This window comes from Dreissena polymorpha, chromosome 12 (assembly GCF_020536995.1).
Source record: "Dreissena polymorpha isolate Duluth1 chromosome 12, UMN_Dpol_1.0, whole genome shotgun sequence".
Taxonomy (NCBI): Eukaryota; Metazoa; Mollusca; class Bivalvia; order Myida; family Dreissenidae; genus Dreissena; species Dreissena polymorpha.
The window spans coordinates 3,868,752-3,892,681 of NC_068366.1; the positions used below are offsets into that span (position 1 = coordinate 3,868,752).

The window sequence follows — 23,930 nt, forward strand, 5'->3', positions numbered from 1 at the left end:
TGATGATTCTGAGAATGTTGCCATGTTTCTTATCCGTGTAATCTAGAGTCCGTGGTTTGAGCATTTTTATCGCGGTGTTCAATAAAAGATATCTCAATAATCTTGTTTATTGATAGATCTGTGGTTTTATTGCCCTGTGTTCAGCACAAACCAATTATCTCTTTATGATCAGATACTGTGCCGACCAATACTAAATAACACTATGGTGTCATACGCCACAGCAGGGACCTATACTTGTGATCATTGAGTCTTAGTGAAAGACTTAAAAAAGTATGTTGTTTCGCTTGCGGTTGTTAAAGCCAAAACGGGGCTTCCCAGCTGGCACAGCTGCTGATATTCGGATCTGAATACCTAAACTTATTCAGACCTTATTCTTAACCATTGCGCGTTTTACGATATCGGATTTTAGGCGGGAATACAACTCAGTGAAACTATTCGATTTCTTATACAACATTAAGCATATTAACAGTTATTAAAATTAACAATATCAGCGACATCTTTTTAAAGACTAAACACCTTTTCAAGTATCGAATTTAACATGTCAATAAAATATATTAATACCAAAAAAGGTTTCATTTAATATTGTTCACATTAAACCTTTAAATGAAAGTGTCGCTTTAACTATTTTCCGTGTCTTATTAAGCCGCGAATCGTTTGCTAAAAACAGTTAACAAAAAGGGCTACACGTTCTAATTCTTAATGAAATACAAAAATAAGTATAACATAATTATTAACGTCCATAAACACACACGGCAAGATCAAAGTTTTAATGGAAAACTAATATGACATTCCACTTAAATTATTATTTTCGTCTAAATCAAATACTATATATAGAGAAACAATGTATTTATAACCGACCAATGAGGTAACATTATGCAACTTTCAATTTACACAGTGCTATATGGCAACAATATGGAATTTGAACAGTGGTAGTGTTTTAAGGTCTGGACTATCATTACTTGTAAGTTTGTATAAACATTTTTCTAATGCAATAAGTAAAATAATGTTTATATTTTATGTTTAATAATTTATTGCATGATTATTCTGTGCTGTTATATGAATTTGATGCCGTTAAAGCTTCCGACATGAATTCATGTCGGAACGATGCTATTGCAAAATAACGTTAAACGATATGAGGTCGATGTAAATCGACCTCATATTTATAGGAGTACGCTATCCGTATGACGATATTACGATATACAGTATCCCAGTAGCACCGCTATCCGTATGACGATATTACGATATACAGTATCCCTGTAGCACCGCTATCCGTATGACGATATTACGATATACAGTATCCCTGTAGCACCGCTATCCGTATGACGATATTACGATATACAGTATCCCTGTAGCACCGCTATCCGTATGACGATATTACGATATACAGTATCCCTGTAGCACCGCTATCCGTATGACGATATTACGATATACAGTATCCCTGTAGCACCGCTATCCGTATGACGATATTACGATATACAGTATCCCTGTAGCACCGCTATCCGTATGACGATATTACGATATACAGTATCCCTGTAGCACCGCTATCCGTATGACGATATTACGATATACAGTATCCCAGTAGCACCGCTATCCGTATGACGATATTACGATATACAGTATCCCTGTAGCACCGCTATCCGTATGACGATATTACGATATACAGTATCCCTGTAGCACCGGTATCCGTATGACGATATTACGATATACAGTATCCCAGTAGCACCGCTATCCGTATGACGATATTACGATATACAGTATCCCTGTAGCACCGCTATCCGTATGACGATATTACGATATACAGTATCCCTGTAGCACCGCTATCCGTATGACGATATTACGATATACAGTATCCCTGTAGCACCGCTATCCGTATGACGATATTACGATATACAGTATCCCAGTAGCACCGGTATTCCGTATGACGATATTACGATATACAGTATCCCTGTAGCACCGCTATCCGTATGACGATATTACGATATACAGTATCCCTGTAGCACCGCTATCCGTATGACGATATTACGATATACAGTATCCCTGTAGCACCGCTATCCGTATGACGATATTACGATATACAGTATCCCTGTAGCACCGCTATCCGTATGACGATATTACGATATACAGTATCCCTGTAGCACCGGTATTCCGTATGACGATATTACGATATACAGTATCCCTGTAGCACCGGTATTCCGTATGACGATATTACGATATACAGTATCCCTGTAGCACCGGTATTCCGTATGACGATATTACGATATACAGTATCCCTGTAGCACCGGTATTCCGTATGACGATATTACGATATACAGTATCCCTGTAGCACCGGTATTCCGTATGACGATATTACGATATACAGTATCCCTGTAGCACGAAAGAAACGTTAGCTTGATCGGAAGAGCTCACGTCACGTTAAGTGAACGAGAGTTACCCCGTCAAGTGAAGTGAAAGAGAGTGTCCACGTCACGTGAAGTGAACAAGAGTTCCCACGTCACGTTAGGTGAACGAGAGTTCCCACGTCACTTTAAGTGAACTTGAGTTCCCAGGTCACGTTAGGTGATCGAGAGTTCCCACGTCACGTTAGGTGAACGAGAGTTCCAACGTCACCAGGCTTTTTCCGCTCCATTTTGGGAAAACGCCACACTGGAATTTTGGGAATTTCGCGTCGTGAAAACCCCAATTTTGGGAAAAAAAATAATCGCAAAATTGGCTCAATTGGGAAAAAATTATCGCATGTAAATAGTGTTTCTTATATTTCAAAGAAGCCGTTAACTGGTAAATAACGACTATTTTGATAACTTATTATTAAAATTTTACAAAATATAAACATGTGTGACAAGTGCAGGTTTTTTAATCTGAATTTGGGGAAAAGGCCTGGCCTTTTTTGAGTTGTAAAAAATCGCGCAAAGCGCCGGATTTGAGGAAAATAAGGAAAGTCTTAAAAAATCATTAACATATTTTACAGTTTTTAAAACAAATTCAAGGCAACAGATAATTTAATTATGCAATACTTTTTTCTATTTTCTACACCGGATCAGGTTAACTTATATATTTTAAGGTTACAAAAAAAAAAAAAAAAATTTAAATCGCGCAAAGCGCCGGATTTTGAGGAAAATAAGGAAAGTCTTAAATAATCATTAACATATTTTACAGTTTTTAAAACAAATTCAAGGCAACAGATAATTTAATTATGCAATACTTTTTTCTATTTTCTACACCGGATCAGGTTAACTTATATATTTTAAGGTTAAAAAAAAAAAAAATTTGAATTGGGATTTTTTTTTCAGTAGGGGAAAAAACAACCAGATTTGCATTGGGAATGGGGCGGAACGAATTTCGGACCCGTGGCATAGGGCGGAAAAAGCCTGGTCACGTTAGGTTAACGTGAGTTAACACGTGACGTTAGGTGAACGAGAGTTTCCACGTCACGTGTAGTGAACGAGTTTCCACGTCACGTTAGGTGAACGAGAGTTCCAACGTCTCGTTAGGTAAACGAGAGTTCCCACGTCACGTTAAGTGAAATTGAGTTCCCACGTCACTTTCGGTGAACGAGAGTTCCTACGTCACGTTAGTTGAACGAGAGTTCCAACGTCACGTTAGGTGAACGAGAGTTCCCACGTGACGTTAGGTGAACGAGAGTTTCCATGTCACGTGAGGTGAACGAGAGTTCCCACGTCACGTTAGGTGAACGAGAGTTCCCACGTCACGTTAGGTTAACCTGAGTTAACACGTGACGTTAGGTGAACGAGAGTTCCCGCATCACGTTAAGTGAACGAGAATTCCCACGTCACGTGAAGTGAACGAGAGTTTCCATGTCACGTGAGGTGAACGAGAGTTGCCACGTCACGTGAAGTGAACGAGAGTTCCCACGTAACGTTAGTGGACGAGAGAACCCACGTCACGTTAAGTGAACTTGAGTTCCCAGGTCACGTTTAGTGAACGAGAGTTCCTAGGTCACGTTAAGTGAACGAGAGTTCCCAAGTCACGTTACGTGAACGAAAGTTCCCTGGTTAGAGTCCGGGACTGAATGAACAATTTTGACGCCGGTGAAATTTTGGAATGATTATTAAACGTATAGCCTATTTCCCTTAATGCTGTCAAATATTTACACGGTGCCTATACCACGTGACTTTTTAAGATCTGTGTTGGGAGAATTAAGCGCGACCCAGTTAACATTTTTAATGGTGTCTTTTTAAATATTTCACCATTTTAATGGGATAAAGTGGAGAGCCCGCTAATTCGTGAGAGTTTTCTATAGGTACCATGATCTTTTAAAACAAATAGGTATTTTTTCAGAAAAGTGCAACGCGCGGTTTGTAATCTGAAGTCCCCACACTGATCCGACATTTTTCTAACCGTTCAAACGCGCGGTTGCACTTTATTGAACAATACTTATTTGTTTAAAAAGATCATGATACCTATAGAAAATTCTTACGAATGAGCGGGCTCTCCACTTTATCCAATTAAAAATGGTGGACTATTTAAAAAGAGATCATTAACAATGTTAACTGGGTCGCGCTTTATTCTCCCAACACAGATCCGAAAGTCACGTGGTATAGGCACCGTGATTTAACCTTGAAGAAATCTTTTAATTTAGGATATCAATTTTTTAAACCGACTTCATGTGAACCAAGATATAAAAATTGCTTTGAACGTCAAATAATAACGATTTGGAGTACATCTTCCAAAAGCTTAACACGCGAGAACGGTGAAATCTTACGAATAATTCAAGTGAGAACACTACGTTTGTAAGGCCCGATTGGTCATTGTCGGATCGGGTACTACTTAAATGTACCCCGGGTATTCTTAACAGGCTGTCAAGTGACCTTTTTTCAAAAAGTAGGAAAAAATGGGAACTACTTTTGCAAGAAAAGTAGGAAAAAAGTAGGAAAAAGTAGGAACTTTTCCCTCAAAAGTAGGAATACATAATACTAATTTTTTAGACACAGGTCCAGGAAACATAGCTTGAAACAGAGCAGGAGTGCCATCACATGTTCTGTATGGATACCCACTTGAAGCTACCTTAAGGCCCTAGAAGATTTCAGCATTTTATAGCTGTTCCTCGTGTGATGGATGTACTTGCATACAGATAGATTTATCCCCACCACCCTGAGAGCTGCTTGGCTTTGGGGCACTTCCAAACAAACGCTTTTGTGAATTATCATGCATGTATTTCATGTTTTCCTTGTGTTTTTATCCATCTGCATGACTTATCAGTTGATTAGCACCAGAATTACTACAAGATGGACTTCATTCAGACAGTACAATATCTTGCAAACTCATTGCCGGTATCTCTCTTGCATCATGATCCAAGTGTTTTTCCACTGTTGTCCAACTTCTCCATCCATGAAGGGTTAAACTTTGTTTTCCCACTAGGCATTTTAGCACTTATAGTGTATCTATGATAATTAAGTTTCAAGCAAAGCTACCCTGATAAAGAAGTATACATGTAATTATATGCTGTTCATTTTGGTGTATCATCAAATAAGAGGTTAGAGGTCTTCTGTGTATCGATATAAAAATGGTAATATATTGTGCATGTTATATCCTTAAGGAGACCAAATTTATTTAGTGATACACCAACTTGTTGTACAAGATTAATACTAGTATATAAAGCAGTGGCAATGCTCTGCTACAGCTACATTGTGAAACCTTTAAATTGACAATAGGGTGCAGTTATAATGACTTAAGTTACATTCAAAATGACTGGTCATTGCAGAGCAGATTAAGCAACTGGAGATAGGACCTTATCACCTGACATCTTTTATGACATCATTGATTGGGCAATGAAACAGTTGCACTACATTGCTTATTCCAGTTTCAAATAATGGCTTTTACATTATTGATGACTTCGCGGGAGTGTAATAATGCCGTTTAATAAGTTTAAAACTTCGCTGTAACACCTTAAAGTTACCTCACTAGCTATGGCATCATTAGACAAGAATTGTGTTTGTCAGAAACACAATGCTCACTATTGCACCGCTTTGAAATAAAATTTCAATATATCATTTGGCAGGTTTAGAAATTATCTCCCTTTTAAAGCTTATTACTTCCCTTGGATTGTATTTTTTTACTTTTGACCTTGAAGGATACCTTTCACCACTCAAAATGTGCAGCTTCATGAGATACACATGCACATGCCAAATATCAAGTTGCTATCTTCAATATTGCAAAAGTTATGGCCCATATTAAAGTTTTCGGACGGACACACAGACAGACAGACTAACGGACTGACAGTACAACTGCTATATGCCACCCTACCGGGAGCATAAAAATGTATCAGGGCATTTAGGCTCTGTGCATTTATCTTTAATTACTAAACATGATGTACCTATGATATCAATAGAACATCATATCCGTTGTCATGTAATACAGAATTTATTACATTATACTTGTAAATGATGAAAACTCGGCAAAGCATCAGTTTTATCTTTTTCCAATAACTTGTGTAATAAATTCCATATAACATAACCACTCATACAATACATGTATCTCAATATCTCTACATTCCAAACAGCAATATCATGTAAACATGCATAAGATTTGGTCAAATTGTTGTCAATGGAAACAAAATAAAACTGGAATAAACAATGCATTTGCATCACTGGGCACTGTGTAAGGTAGTGAAGTCTGCAGTGTACAAATGCTAAGGAAGTAAACAAGGCACTATTTCAAAAAAAACTTGTCAATAATTTTAAAAGTTACATAAGAAATAAATATTTATGCTTCTTGAAGAGGTGCTAGCAGACAGTCAGCATGGGTTTTCAGGTTTCATCTAGATGAATGCACATTAACAGGGGTACAGTCATGCCATATTTTCATTCATCCTGCAAGTTTACTAAATAAACTCTTAAAAAAATAATTCTGCATTGAAAATAAAAAAGTAGGAATAGTAGGAAGATTTGGTAAAAAAATAGGAAAAAGTAGGAACCTGATGAAATAGTAGGAAATAGTAGGAAAAAGTAGGAAAAAGTAGGAAAAAGTATGACCGCTTGACAGCCTGTCTTAAGTATACTTAAATGTAGGCCGGGTACAGGAAATATACGGAAACGTATCCGGAAATTTTTACGCTAAATTGGTCGTTGTAGGTTGTTGTTTTTTTTTAATAATTATGTTCATATTTATGTCAATATTATATCAGATAACCTCTATATTATCGAAACTCCTCAAAAAAGCATGTTGAGGAAGTTGTTTTTTTCAAAGAGGATTGTGTTTAGTATTTCGTAACGCGTTTTACGACATCGGATTTTGGGCTGGAACAAAACTCTGGTCTGGTATAAATTGGCCGGGTACGTGTTAGTATTTTTTCAGTACCCGAGGTACATTTTAGTAGTACCCGAGCCTACAATGACCAATCGTGCGATCATTAGTGTACTGTTGCATAATGCTCGTTCGAACATTTTTATGCATTTCTTACCAAATAGTAAATATTACAGTGATATAAATGTCATAAAAATAACTTTCATTAGAACTGATATCATTCATTAAAAAATGGATTGAATTATTTACGGTGTATTATGGCCTTAATAGCGTCTGTTTTCAACTCGTAAGGCATTTATTTTATAGAATGAGAAAAACATTAAAACTGTGGAAGTTTCGACTTCTTTATTTCATAAGTTGAAACATGCTAAGATTATACAAACGTGTTGATTATTTTCAATGCAATAACACTTCCATTGTAAACAAAACAAAGCTAAATAAAAAAGACTGTTCCCCGATTAAAACGAAAAAAATTCATAACACACATGTATGTAAATGTATAATTCTCATTATGCCTTCCAATAAACAACACTCTCTTTGCTCCACTGAGAATTTAGAGTCAAATTTGACGGATTGTGATCTTAGATCACCATCGCCACCGCTGAAGACGGCTGGCCGCTACACCGTAAGTTGTTACTGCTTGCCGTTTCCGTTTACAGGCCATGCCTTGAATTCGTCGGAGTGACGGTGTTTCTTTATGTTGGGGCGGGCGGCGATGCGGTCGAAGTAGGCCTGCAGGGTGGGGAACTCGTCGAGGAACCCCGGGGATAGCACGCACAGGATGTCGAGAAGATCAAACAGATTGTAGTCCGCAAAAGAAATCTGGAAAAACATAAATAGCCTTGAACGGAACCAGGTTTTTTTCATATTTTCTTTTTTTCGAAAAAAAGTTTCTCATGATTATTATATGTCAATTTTATTTCATAAACATATAACAAAGTAATTATATAACTTTAATTAAATGATTTTATGATTTTATCCTGATGTGTCAATATTTGTTGATAAAAAATCCCAATTTGGTCTATTTTGTAAAAACAATAATCTTATTTATAAGTGACATATTATCGATTTATGACAAGGCTCATTTTCCAAAAATAGCTCGAAAAAGTTCAATGAACGCATACACACTGCTTGTCCCTTCTTTGTGAGAACCACACACAACTGCAAACGGATTGATTTTATATCAGAACATCATTTACTTTTTATTTTCGCTGACACATAACTTTAATACCCTTCCTCGGTAAAGTTTAATTATTATTATTGACTAAATACTGGTTGGGTAAGAGCTAGAGGATTTGGGATCAATCCTTCATCGCTTAACCTCACTGAGCTGTTTGGAATGTCTCAAATTTTGTATCACTTGACAATCTTTGAGATTTATTTCCAGAGATCATTAAAAAGGCTTGGTTACTCGTTGTTTATCTGCTCTTTTACAACGTTTTGAAGTTCGGATGTGAATGACTAACTCCACGAGGTTGAAAACGCGATTGGTTGGCCTTATACACGCACATGTGATGGAAAGACCGTTCTTTACTGGCTTAAAAACAACAACATGCGAATATTATTTAATTTCTAAGATGATCTCATTAATAAGCACGTGGAAGCAAACACATATAATTGAGACTTGTTCTGGGAAAACGGGACTTAATGCATGTGCGTAAAGTGCCGTCCCAGATAAGCCTGTGCAGTCTGAACAGCCTAATCGGCGGCGACACTTTCCCCTTTTATGGAATCGTTCGTTTAAATTAAGTGTCTTATGAACATTTATCCCGTCAAGGCAAGTGTCGTTCCAGATTATTCTGTGCGGAATACGGGATGACACGTATCCTATTACCAGATGAAAAACAATAGTATAACAACGATAGCCAGAATACATGTAAGATTTTTCACATGTTTGATGTATTTTTGAATAAGGTCTTAAGTTGAGAGCTTATTTCTGATTTTTGAAAAAAAATGAAGGTTCATTTAAATTTAGCCTGTACTATTATGGGTGTATTATTATAAATAATTTGACTATTATTTATTATGTACTGCATGAGTACTGACAGACGAATGATGGGACATCATTTCACAGACAGGGGAAGTATGAGGCAGGCTTGATTTTGGAGTTTAAATACTTTGATTGAGTTGTTTCTCTTGGACCATACTTGTGATTACTGTGTCTAACCAGGTGTATAACTTGACCCCAGGTCACTTCTTTTTCCCACCAAAATAGAGGCTTTTCATTGGTCTTAGGAGAGTTGAAAAGAAGACTCTCTATGTCAACATTCATAGATGATTGTGTTGACATTTTAAACTTAGATTTGTGATTTTAAATGGATGGATTATCAGATTTAGGTTAGTATAAGTTACTTATGATTCTCCATAAGTTCAGTTGGCCTTATAAAGTGTTTTGGGTCATTTTACCTTTTAATGTTTGGCTTTTCCATTGTTGTAACGATGAGTGCTTTCAGTAATGTTTATGTTCTTAAATGACAGGTTAATTACATAATCTCTATTTCATTCTTTCTGTGCACTCTGAAACAAATTACTTATTTGCAGACTACTTGCACTGAGAGATTGAGGGTTTTGACAGAGTGTTGGTGAGCTGGTGTTTAGAGTATGAGTGTATCATTCCAGTCCACAACTGAGTAAGCTAAAGCTCTGTGTTGAGATGTACATATATATTTGTGTAATCTGTATATATGTAGGTTTATGTATGTTCTAAGGTACATGTGTCTAAAGTACAGTTGTGTACACGTGTCTGATAACAGAAATGAGCCACTACACACAAGATGATGTTTTAACTTGTACTGTTCTTGTGTGCTATGTAATGTAATGTACTAAATATGATATATATGATATTCTGATATATTTGGATATGTGACTGATATACATTACATGAGATTTAGTATTGTTAATATATATTTTCAGGATAAGTATAAATACACTTATGAAAGCATATGATCTTGAGGGGCTCGTTATTTACACTTCCGGTCAAGAACAGAACCTACCCCTTTAACGGTTGCGGGTTACTATCCCTTTAATCACACGGAATTTTCCTAGTAATCCGACAGCGAAACAGTATAAACTTGAGCTTTATAATATCGCTATTTTTAGATCAGATTTGGGGTTTTCCAAAATTTGGAGAATACATTTTTGTAAAATAAAAAACAAAATCGTCAAAAATGCGATATTTGATTATTATTTATAATAAAAAAATAGGAGGGATTGATATGATAAATAGACTATAATGTGAGTTTTGCATTAAGCCCGGTTTTTCCACAGCAAGGCTCATGATTGTTTCACTTGTACAGCTCTCATAATCAAGGCTTTTCATTGCTGTTTTTGTGGATAATTTAACAACGATTATAACCTCAATCTTTTGCGAGCACAGCTTCAGAAAAGATGTGTTTGAAATGCACTAGATTTTGGAGGTACCCACAAAACAAACTTAGCTGACACATTAAAATTCCTTTCAAAATCACTCACCGCATTAACCTAAATTATTTAAAGCAACTTCAGTGTACTATTGGTTCCTAACATATCAGCTCTGTTTGTACCCAAGGACGACAACATGGGTTTTTAAAAAGTTATGGAGAACAATGTCCGTATTCATCAAACATTTCTTTGACTCAAGTCTAAGAATAAAGAACATTCTTTACACTAAAATATTCCAGAATTGCGTTAATTTTAGGTGTAATTGGGCATTAATTACCTCCATCCACATTATTCCCAATTTCCTCACAGAGAACATTTTGTAAATGACATATTAGCCGAGATATATTTATCCTGGTTCTAAGCCTATTCTTTATTCGTAATTATAAGAAAGGGTATTTGAATAGGTGCTTCGGATAGCAACCATCCTGGAAGACTCACCGTGTCGGTGATGAAGTCGCTCCCCCATCCGGACATCAGCGTCTCGATGAACTGGGTCTTGGCCTTCGCGTCCTTGATCAAGTCATCCTTGCCTGTCTCCTAGCAACGGCAAAATGGGTTCAAATTGAGGTCAATATTTAATGTCTCCTAGCAACGGAAATGTAAGGTTCCAATGTATGTCAATACATGTTGTCTAGCAAAGGCAACATGGGGTTTAAATGTTGATCAATACATGTTGAGTAGCAAAAGCAACGTGGGGTTCGAATGTTTGTCAATACATATTGTCTAGCAACACAAAAAAACAACATGGGGTTCAAATGTAGGTCAACACATGTTGTCTAGCAACGGCAACGTGGGGTTCACATGTAGGTCAAAACGTATCTTCTAGCAACCACAACATGGGGTTCAGATGTAGGATAATATATGTTGACTAGAAAAGGCAACTTGGGGTTCAAATGTAGGTCAATACATAGAAACCCTTCACCAATGATCAATAATTACATTGTAGGCTTCTTTACGGACCACATTTTTTTTTAATGTTTCATTTTTTAACTAAAGTTTGATACAGAAAATTAAAGATTGAAACAATAAAATCATATCTGAAATTCATTAGCGTTAGGGGTTGCAAAAAAGTTCCCTGAAAACAAGGCTAGACAAAATGTTAAGGTAGGTATCATTTTTCTATCAATAAACACTCTGTGTTATCCCCAAGAGTGAAAGATATTTTTAATTTATCATTAAATTTTGAACTCAAGAAAGATATGATTGCAATAGGCCAGACACTTGCACAGTAATTTTTTTCAGATGTATCGGAACACAAAAGTACCAATACAAAATTATGCATGTGAAACTGAATAACTTTAGACAAGGGACAAAATTGTCACAAAACCAGGTTTTCATTCTAAAAAAAAACTGATAAAGGGAGACAACTCAAACTGAACTTTTGAAATGAACAAACAAAATTAACCCCCTTTGTAAGTTTGTTTCAAAATAAATCTATTTTTAGTCGTGGCGACCTTGACATTGGAGATATTGACGTGATTCTTTCGTGCTACACACCGTCCCATGATGGTGAACAAATGTGCCAAATGATTTTAAAATCTCATAATGAATGACATAGTTATAGCCCAGACAAGCTCATTTATTGCTATTTTTTACCTTTGAACTCAAAGTGTGACCTTGACCTTGGAGATATTGACGTAATTTTTTCGCGCGACACACCGTCTAATGATGGTTAACAAATGTGCCAAATGATTTTAAAATCTCACAATGAACGACAAAGTTATGGCCCGGACAAGCTTGTTCCGCCCGCCCGCCAGCCCGCCAGCCAGCCAGCCAGCCCGCCCGCATTCGCCAATCTAATAACCAGTTTTTTCCTTCGGAAAACCTGGTTAAAAACAAAATGACTACAGGACTTAACTCAATTCACGGCGTGTAAGTATATACTAACTTCGCTCTGGGTAAACAGGGTCCCATGCATGTGAGTGAAGTGTCATCCCAGACTAGCCTGTGCTAGTTATAATCAGGGACGACGCTTTCCGCTTTTATGGTGTGTTTTTTTGTTTCAAGGAAGTCTCTTCTTAGCGAAAATCGAGTCTATGCGGAAAGCCTCGTCCCTGATTAGCCTGTGCAGATTGCAAATGCTTATCTATGACGACCCTTTAGGCTCGTGCATTAAACCTTGTTTTACAAGAGCATGAATCCTATTCCTATTCACGGTGTGCAGGGGTTTTTTTTAGAGAAAGGGGAAGACGCTGGACGCTGGGTGACAGGGGAAAAAAGAGTGCGAAAGAGACATATTAGGGGAAAAAATAAAAACTGTTCATTTCAATGTCTATAACTCATTAAAAGAGGCTTGTCTCTGTCCTTTTTGTTCTTAAACACATTTAACACGTATTAAAGTCAAAGTTCTTAATAGATGGGTGTAGATCTTGATAATGGGAAATGTTTTCAACTATATTTCTGTACTGGGGCCGGGGGACGATGTCAATTTTGTGATTTCAATTTCATGATGAATGGGTTGACGATCTTGATCTGCTACAGTATTGGAAGGGAAAGGAGCGGCAGCTGCCGATTGTCTACTTTCACTTTCACAATGTTCGATGTTGATTACCTCAGAATCCTGCTGGGTTATAACGGTTTTCGATGATTCTTTCTTAGAAAATGCCTCGATGTGTTCAGTATCTTCCGAGTCCGAATGTTTTATTTTGTTTGTGTAAGAACGCCAATTGTGAGACATTTTTTTTCTGTTTTCACGTTTATATCTTGGCTTGCACATAGCCCGGATGAAAATTCAACTGGTTTCCGGTAATAAATTGACGAAACACCCTTCTCGCGCAAGACCGGTATCCAGTAAAATAGTCACATGATTATTACGATTAGTTGCCCAGTTTACATGACGTAATTTAAGAGCTATATTTAGAATAACTGGGATTCCCAGATTTTTTGTGTTCGTCTGGAGAGAGAGAGAGAGAGCGAGATCGTTGTACATGGTGCAAATTGGATAATTGTCGAATGCCCAAAGGAAAAATAAACATTTCTTTGAGAGAAAATATTATAATTTAGTGAAAAATGATATTTTTGGTGGGGAAATTGTATTTTGAGGGAAAAAATTCTGGTAGGGGAAGACGCCGAATATCGGCGTCACTTTCTTAGTAAAAAAAACCCCTGGTGTGTAACATACATAGTTGCCGTAGATCATGCGGACGTAGGCGCCCCGGATGTCCTCCCCCTGGTCGTTGATCATGTCCACCCTGGCCGCCACCAGCGGGTCACTAGGCTCCTTCAGACCTAAGGGAGATAAAAAGTTAAAAGTGTCGCACACAGGCTAATTAATGACGATACTTTCCACCTAAAATACACTTTGGCTAAAAAGGGACTTTCTTCAGACGAAAAATACCATAATAGCAATTTCATCATAGGGGAGTGTCGTCCCTGATTAGCACAGCCTAATCTGTGAAAATTCTTTACGCTTAAGCGCGCCGATTTGACACTCACGGTTGAGTGACGGGCGAGTTTGTGAGATAACCATGCAACCGTTGTCACGTCTAAAATTAATTTGTATTTATATGTAACGTTCAGAACTAGTGTCCGTCTCTGTTTGGTTGGTTATTTAATGTGTTAAACGTCCACTTCAATCATATTCTCTGTAAAATACTTATTCTGAAATTTCATTTTTAATGTAGCCTGGAGTTATAAATAATGAGCCGAACCGTTAATGAGACGAAGAAATTCACTCATAAGAATCAAATAATAAGTGAATTAAATATTGACAAATCAAAATTCAGAAGAACGGACAGACGGATGGAATGATAGACAGACAAGTTTTTTACAAACAAAACCGCCAAGAAGCCATATTGATACTGAGATAAATTGAACGTTAGGTTAACCCATTTATGCCTAGCGTCCTGAAAAAAAGACATTGCAAACAGCGTAGACCCTGATGAGACGCCGCATAATGCGGTGTCTCATCTGGATCTGCGCTGTTTGCTTAAATGAATTTCTTTATGAAATATTCTAAATAGAGAAATAAATATACTGGACACCCCTAATTTTGGAAATAAATTGATCCCATTCAGAAGGATGGGAGAGTCCACTGGGCATAAATGGGTTAATAAACGCTCAAAATATCTAATGCATCAGCTTCCAGATCCTTATTTCTGCCTTGCAACATTAAACCCATATTCTTCCCTATTCCCTCTTGATATCAACACACCTGCTTTCTTTCCCAGATATCTGAGAATGGCACAGGACTGTGCGACCTTCACCCCGCCGTCTTCAATCACTGGAACCTGACCGAACGGCTGAAATACACAGATAGTTGAACTGTTAATAAAATACTAAAAGTATAATGAAAACCATTTATAGGGTAAAGACGATCAAGGGGCGGAAATGAAAATGACAGGTGGACAAAGGGCCCTGCTTAAATATCCATCTCACTTCGTGGCCGTTTTGGAATTGTTTGTTTAAAGGAAATCTCTTTTAAACGAAAATCGAGTCTAGGCACTGAGTGCACATGCATTAAGCTCATTTGCCCAGACCGCGGCGCGCATGTGCACTGAAAAAATACGCGCATACAAATCATTATTTGACAGAATCAACATGCTTAGCCATAATAAGAGTGTATGTTTCCCGTATTTAGAAACAGCATATGAGGGAACAATGAAATTAATAAATATTTAGAAAAATAATTTCAATACCTTAATAAAAGTACAGTCATCTAAATAAGCCAATTCCGTACAGGCGAATCAGGGAAGACACTTTCCGCCTGTACCATTAGCGCTCAGGAAAGTCCTCTTTTAACCGAAAAAATCCATAAAAGCTGAAAATGTCGTACCTGATTAGCCTGTGCGGACTGAACAAACATGCATTAAGCCCTGTTTGCCAAATTATAGTTTGACGTAAGCTTGAACACAGGTATCGCCGATACTGTCCAGTGTTTTTTCACTATTTTGGAAATGAGGCCATGTCTCTTAGGAATGGGAAAAACGTCTCGTTTTAGCTAAAATTTGGAAATAAGTTTTGCTGTCTTTTTGCTAACAGATACTTTAAATTTGAGAATAAAAGTGATTTGAAACAAGGGCTGTTTGTAAAACATGCATGCCCCCCATATGGGTTATCAGTTGTAGTGAAAGCCATTGTGTGAATACGTTTTTTGTCACTGTGACCTTGACCTTTGACCTAATGACCTGAAAATCAATAGGGGTCGTCTGCCAGTCATGATCAATGTACCTATGAAGTTTCATGATCCTAGGCGTAAGCATTCTTGAGTTATCATCCGGAAATCATTATACTGTTTCGAGTCATTGTGACCTTGACCTTTGACCTAGTGACCTGAAAATCAATAGGGGTCATCTGCGAGTCATGATCAATGTACCTATGAAGTTTCATGATCCTAGGCCTAAGCGTTCTTGAGTTATCATCCGGAAACCATCTGGTGGACGGACCGACCGACCGACCGACATGTGCAAAACGATATACCCCCTCTTCTTCGAAGGGGGGCATAAAAATGTATCAAGGTTTAACTTATAGAGCTGGATTGGAGATGAACTAAATGCTGAGATCGATTTAAAAAAAAACTTCAATTGGGAATTTTAAGGTCCCATTATGGAAAAATATTGCTTTTTTCCATTGGGAATGGGTCCCCTACATGCGCCAAGTTTGAATGAAAAACAACACTGCTGTCTGGACTTGGTCTAGTCAACGATTTTTTCCTTCTTTTATATAGTACCAGAAAACGTCATTTTCCCAATTGGGAAAGAACAACACATTTCACATTTAGTTAGTTTCCCTAAATATATTATTGACAACGTTACAACACTTAGTTATCAATTTTAAAGTATTTGGGAGCAAAAAATCAAATACACTTATTTCCCATTGTGAAGACTTCACGACGCGAATTTTACCAATTTCAGGTTTGTTCGCACACATTTTTCCCATTTGTGCTGGTACCGGTACTTTTTCCAATTGGACATAAAATCGTTGCTAGTACTCACCATCAGAGGTTTGTACTTGGTCGCCCACTCGGCTCCGATGTTCACATTCTCCAACTCGATGTCATTGTCCAGGCAGATATAGCGGATAGCCTGGCCGCGACCTGACCGTGAGAAACATGTGCTCATTGAGGGTAATCACGTGACGATAAAAGATGGCGTCGTCCGTGCCGAAACAGGCATTTTTCGCCGTTGTATACCATAAATTGTGTTACTTGTTTTAATTTGTAGATGCCGCTCACTTTCCAGCCATATAAGTAAGAAAGCGATAATTTTGTATAACTATCCGCTTTACATCTCGACTTAACTCGCTACGAATTTACTTGGCAGGAGCTGTTATTTTGTGATCCCGATAGGGCCGTCGGATCTTTTACATTCCAAGTTCGCGCTTAATTAATTAAAATAGTTGAGCAGACACATTTACCCAAAGCCACGGAAAATGCGAAAATAATTGAAAGTCACACGCCGAAAATCTATGTAAACAAATGCAACATCTTCCCTTGCCAGAATAATTCCTTTACCTTAAAAATGTTGAATACAGTTTAAACACACAGTGAGTTGTGTGTCATGAAACTGTAGATTTACAAATACTCGGTAAAAGGCCGATAATCTAGTATAATCTTATCGTCCTTGCTGTACCGGTGCATTGATAAAATAATACACTTTGAAATTTCAAAAACGGTTGTTTTTGTTGTTTTGGTTACAACCCTAATTCATTAGTATTTTAATTACTTTATATATAAATTTGCTTGTTTTTCTTTTTTTTTACATTTTGTGTATGGGACTTTACGCGAGGAAGCCATGCCTGATTACTTGACATTATAAAGCCTTTTATTATCGAAAAAAATACTCCTATGTCATAGTTTGTTTTCAAATAACCCACGGCCGAGAGTTTAGATTTGTGGTATCCAATCACTCGTGCTTCGGACAAGTGACTTAACCCATACGCATCTTAACCTCCGGCCGAGGTTTATATGAGTCGTGCTCTGTGTAAAGGGGGTTTAATACATGTGTGTAAAGTGTCGCCCTAGATTAGCTTGTGCACTTCACACAGGATAATCTGGGACGACACCTTCCGCTTATATGATATTTTTCGGTTAAAGAAAGTTTCTTCTTAACAAAAACATAGTTTAAGCGGAAAGAGTCGTCCCTGATAAGCCTGTGAGGACTGCACATGCTAATCTGGGACGACACTTTACGCACATGCATTAAACGCCCCTTTCACAGAGCGAGGCTAATATGCAACAACAACTTAGATATACAAGTATTACTTCTTGAAAAAATAAACAAGTATATGTGCGCTTCATTCCTCACAAATCTTCTGTAAGCGTTTTTACATCGCTTTTCGCGTACAACATTATCTTTAAATTACCCTACGAAATATTATTTTAATCATATCGACACTACACAAGCTACGCACATGTCTGACTTGACAATACGAACATTCACGCGTGATCCTTCCATCTCAGATAGCAGCGAGTTGCGACATGTGATAAATGCCATCCTTTGTGTATTATTTATTACAAGGCCACTGCCACAAATAGCCTAAAAGTTTATTTATAGCCATACATTAGGTTGTTTTCTTCTTCCAGGTCACACACTAAACTTTACCAAATACTAACACAACACGATAAGCGGTTTTAAGTGATATGCCTTATACGTCTGGAGTTTGTGATGAATTTATTAAAACCATATCACACGCTATAGATAGCATGGGCTGTGTTCTGAATTATTACCGTATGTTCTAGATTAAATATTTTATCACCCTGCATGCAGATCGCTCGCCACAGCAATATGCCATGCCGACCGTCGATAACTTTACAAAGATCCGATTATATTGATCGTAAAAAAGTATGTGATTGCAAAAAAAACTTCAATGGGTGATATTAACTAAACTGTGTGGAAACCTCAACTTATGTCAATTATTTAAGTAAAAACTTCATAAAATATGAGCCTCGTTATGGGAAAACGGGGTTTAATGCTGACTGCATTAAGCCTCGTTTTCCAAGAGCGAGGCTATTTAAACGTATTAATATATTTGTTAAAAGGTCAAAATAAGGGTCATTCCTGGATTCTTCAAAAGATCAAAGCAATAAAATACATGACATCAAAATGTTTAAACCAATTTGATTTGATAGTTTGATGTAAGATATGAAGCTGAAAGCGTTTGTAAGATACGCGCCATGATTTATATTATATATAATAGAAGGCATGAACTTGAAGCGTCACCAATTACTTACCTCGAATGGGGAAGTAGTACAGTTGAACGGCCACTGAAACAAATCGGGATAAAACATTTGAAACTAGTAAAACACTTTGTTTTAGTTTCGTTTAAACCTATTTATTTTAGCTCGATTGCATCGAAAGCCTAAGGCATATTGGTAAGCTCTCGAGTCTGTTTCATAAGTAGGACCAGTACGGTACATGGACTGGTGTCTCTATAATTGAAAGTATAATTACAAAATATTACATCTGATGTTCCTATGCATCTGAAAGGGACTTGTCCTGTACATTTCAAATGGATTTTTATGTACATATTTAAGTATTTTTTCAATTTCTGTAAGTGCACTTACTAACAAATAAATGCTATTTGGAATAGTTTTAAAATGATACAATCGAGAAAAAAGAGGGCCTGAAAGGCCCAAAGTCGCTCACCTGAGATAACAAGATATTATTGGGACAAATCTTCTGACCAAGTTTCATGAAGACCGCACCTTGGAAGCCATGTTTTTCAAGCAAACATAATTATTTTCGAACTCATCCAAGATATCATTGAGATCAATCTTCTGACCAAATTTCATGAAGATTGGACAATAAATGTGGCCTCTAGAGTGTTAACAAGGTTTTACTAAAGCCATATAAGGAAAAATGCCCCGCCCTCTGGCGGCCATGTTTTTCAACCAAAAGGCATCATTTTTTAACTCTTCTAAGATATTATTGGGATGAATCTTCTGACCAAGTTTCATGAAGATTGGACAATAAATGTGGCCTCTAGAGTTTTAACAAGATTTTACTATAGCCATATATAGCCATATAAGTTAAAATGCCCCGCCCCTTGACAGCCATGTTTTTCCAGCAAATGTTACCATTTTCAAACTCATCCAAGATATCATTGGGATAAATCTTCTGACCAAGTTTCATGAAGATCGGAAAATAAATGTGGCCTCTAGAGTGTTAACAAGGTTTTACTATAGCCATATAAGGAAAAATGCCTCGCCCCCTGGTGGCCATGTTTTTCAACCAACCGTCATCATTTTAAACTCTTCCAAGATATTATTGGGATGAATCTTCTGACCAAGTTTCATGAAGATTGGACAATAAATGTGGCCTCTAGAGTGTTAACACGATTTTACAATTACCATATATAGCCATATAAGGAAAAATGCCCGTGGCAGCCATGTTTTTCAAGCAAAGGTTACCATTTTTGAACTCATCCAAGATATCATTGGAAAAAATCTTCTGAGCAAGTTTCATGAAGATCGGAAAATAAATGTGGACTCTAGAGTGTTAACAAGGTTTTACTTTAGCCATATAAGGAAAAATGCCCCGCCCCCTGGCAGCCATGTTTTTCAACCAACCGGCATCATTTTCAAACTCGTCCAAGATATTATTGGGATGAATCCTCTGACCAAGTTTCATGAAGATCAGACAATAAATGTGGCCTCTAGAGTGTTAACAAGATTTTACTATAGCCATATATAGCCATATAAGGAAAAATGTCCCGCCCCTTGGCAGCCATGTTTTTCAAGCAAACGTTACCATTTTCGAACTCAACCGTCATATCCAGAAAACACATGTTCTGACCAAATTTTATGAAGATTGGACCAAAAATGTGACTTCTAGAGTGTTCACATGTTTTCACGATATACATATAGAGAAAACTGCCCCGCCCCCTTGCGGCCTTGTTTTTTCAACGATCTGGACCATTTTCAAACTCGTCCGAGATATCAATGAAACCAATGTTTCCACCACGTTTCATGATGATTGGGCAAAAATTGTGACTTCTATAGTGTTCACAAGGTTTCTCTAAAGCCATATAAGGAATACTGCCCCGCCCCGTGGCGGCCATGTTTTTCAACGGACCGGAACCATTTTTTAACTCAACCAACATATCATTTAGACAAACATTTTGACAAAGTTACATGAAGATTTGGCATCAAATGTGACTTCTACAGTGTTCACAAGGTTTTTCTTTTTTTTTGACCTAGTGACCTAGTTTTTGACCCAGCATGACCCATTTTCAAACTCAGTCGAGGTATCAATAGGACAAATGTTCTGACCAAGTTTCATAAAGATCAGAAATACATGTGGCCTCTAGAGTGTTCACAAGGCAAAATGTTGACGACGGACGACGCACGACGGACGACGGACAAAAGGCGATCACAAAAGCTCACCATGAGCACGTTGTGCTCAGGTGAGCTAAAAAATGAATTAACACGTGTGTGTGCCACGGATTCGAAACCATGACCTTTAGAATAAATATATATGGACCATGCTCTGGGAAAAAGGGGTTTAATGAATATGCGTAAAGTATCGTTCAAGATTAGCCTGTGCATACCGCACAGGCTAGTCAGGGATGACAATTTACTCTATTATGATATTTTTCGTTTAAAGAAAGTATCTTCTTAGCACAAATCAAGGCTATGTGGACATTGTTGTGCCTGATTAGCCAGTGATGACTGCACAGGCTAATCTGGGACGACACTTTAAGCACATGCATTAAACCCTTTTTCACAGAACACGGCCCATATGTTTAACGCGCTTACTTGAGACCACACAGGCTGTCGATATTTGTCATATATTTTAATCGCGTAATAGTCATTTTAATACACACACATTTTCCACATGATCGTTTAAAAGCCCTATAGGCAATACTCGCTTTATTATTTTACCGATTTTGATTGATGGATATTCATAAACGAACCAATATTTAAAACATTTTTCTGAGTCAAAAGTGTTATTTCGCTTGTTACAATAGATAGTATATATTACACATATTTATATTTCAGTTTTAGTCGGAAAATTGCCATGTTTCCACAACGTAGACACGTCGCTTTAAATATATGCATGTATTGTAACACAAAGAAACCTGTGCATGTTTCTACCTCAATGCATGGGCGAACGATGCATTACACATAAAACTTAACAGCAGTCGATATTGTCATAAATGCACACTCAAGTTCACTTGATATTTATTCATTAACATATTCCGAAATACAACAAAGCATACAAATAAGCTCTTACTTGTTGTGCAGTCCCGTGATTTCTGAAAAGAATGTACAAGAAGTGAGCACAATATCCACTATTTTATCATGCAGATATAAACCGGTTAAAAGCAGTTGATTATCGACTGAGCGCTCTGTGTAGCTCATTGATAAACTGAACTTGATAGGCGATTTAAAGGGACTCGTTCATAGTTTGGTAAAATGAAGATATTCACAATAATTGTCATATTTCTTTTATACACATTTTGTTTATACAAGCGAAATAAAACTCCAATAAAAATGTTACAAATACTGGTTCACGAATTATTAATAAAAATTCGAAATCGATGAAGCGTTTTGCAAGGCTTTTGTTTAGTTTGATAAAAAGTAAGTAACTAAAATAGCGTGTATTATTCGCGCATGAGCTCTAAAGCCTGCGCGACACTGTTTGATTCCTTCGGTCCGGGTAAGAATAACGGGAACGGGACTTTTTGTTTCTTGTCAAAGTATTATATTCAAAATATTATAGTTTCGTTTGTTAACATTTTAGTGACATGTGTCTAAAATGCAAAACTCTTAAAACAAGTCCGTTTAAAGGGACCTTTCACAGATTTTTGCATGTATTGAAATTTGTCATTAAATACTGTATATTGATAAATGTAAAAATTGGTTATAAGAGGCTCCTGTAAGAAAAAAAAGAATAAAATTAAGCAGAGAACAAAAAGTAACCCCTTAACCGGGCTCGAATAACTTACACCTGGAGTAAAAGTCTGTCGCTTAGACCACTCGGCTATCCGTGCTCATACAATTAAAGATTAAAGAAGTTGTTTATACTTTATACAAGCAATCTTCGTCGTAGAATCACACAATATAACGACAAAAACAGACCTCTCCAAATTATTCAATCGTTTTGCGTTGCAATGCTTTATAATTTTCAGGTTTTTAAATCGTCAAAAGGCCACTCCAAATTGATGTGTTGGTCGTCGGATTTGCCGCACCTATTTGTTCAAAATGGAAAAAAAATAAATTATTTTTTTACCGCTCGCACACTTTTATGTTTCCTTCTGTAACCATAGCGCATGTGTTTTTTTTATTTGTAAAAAAAAAGAAATCTCGCAGAAACGATTTTTGACGCTGAATACGAATGCCAAATATAGTGTTTCGTAACCTTTTTAATCGATATTTGAAGACGCTCAAAAAATCGATCGAGACGACCAGAACAATGGCTGCCTGCGTGACATCGTGTTTAGCTGTGGTGACAATTGCTACAGATTGCGGCGAAAAGTTGCTTCAGCCCACACTAATGAACATTAACACATCTGCCACGTTCAATGATTCATTTCAATTAGTGTGTTCACGTTCGGACATTCAACTATCAGCCGATGCCATTTCAACATGTTGTATTTCGAACAGCATCGTGAAACATGGTGTACGCTTTTTTATGCATTTTCTTCATTAAATGGGTTTATAGACGGTATTTCCCTATATGTAGGCAATTTTTTCATATGTTAATACAGTTTTAAGTGAACTAAAATAAACATAAAATCATTAAAGGCTTGTTCTAAAAGTGTCACAAGGACAAAGTTTTATAAGTATGAAAACGCATGGTTGACAGAACATGTTTAACAGAGTCCGTGTATTTCAGCAACATCAAATAAGTGCTTTTTAATTTATAAATTTATTTCATAAAAATACAGTACCGTACTAGCCATCAATATGCCCCTTTTAAAATAAGGTAGCGACAATGGATTATAATGCATGGCCTTTGAATAAACATTTTACTAATTGCATTACAAGATGATAAATCAAAACTTACAAGTATTAAAATGGTTCCAGTCTGTTGAAAAATATGGCTACCAGTTGTGTTTATATGGCTATAGTGAAACCTTGTTAACACTCTAGAATTCACATTTATAGTCCCATCGTCATGGAACTTGGCCAAAGATTTGTTCTAATGATAGCTTGACTGAGTTCGAAAATGGTTACGGTTTGTTGAAAAACATGGCCGCCAGGGTAGCGGCAGTTTTCATAATATGACTGTATTAAAACCATGTTAACACTCTAGTTGTAATGCTGATGTTGGTGCACAATGATTATAATGATGATGATGATGACC

General features: G+C 37.0%; 1 protein-coding gene across 1 annotated transcript; it reads right to left on the minus strand.

Annotated features, from left to right (window-relative positions):
* Positions 1-7,590: 7,590 nt before the first annotated feature.
* On the minus strand, positions 7,591-21,987 carry LOC127852352 (glutathione S-transferase P 1-like). The gene is made up of 7 exons (XM_052386297.1): positions 21,855-21,987; positions 18,851-18,883; positions 16,614-16,714; positions 14,834-14,921; positions 13,802-13,908; positions 11,119-11,217; positions 7,591-8,082 (listed from the first exon to the last, which is right to left on the minus strand). Coding segments are annotated over exons 1-7 (618 nt in total). The 5' UTR covers positions 21,856-21,987; the 3' UTR covers positions 7,591-7,893.
* Between the last annotated feature and the right edge of the window lie 1,943 nt (positions 21,988-23,930).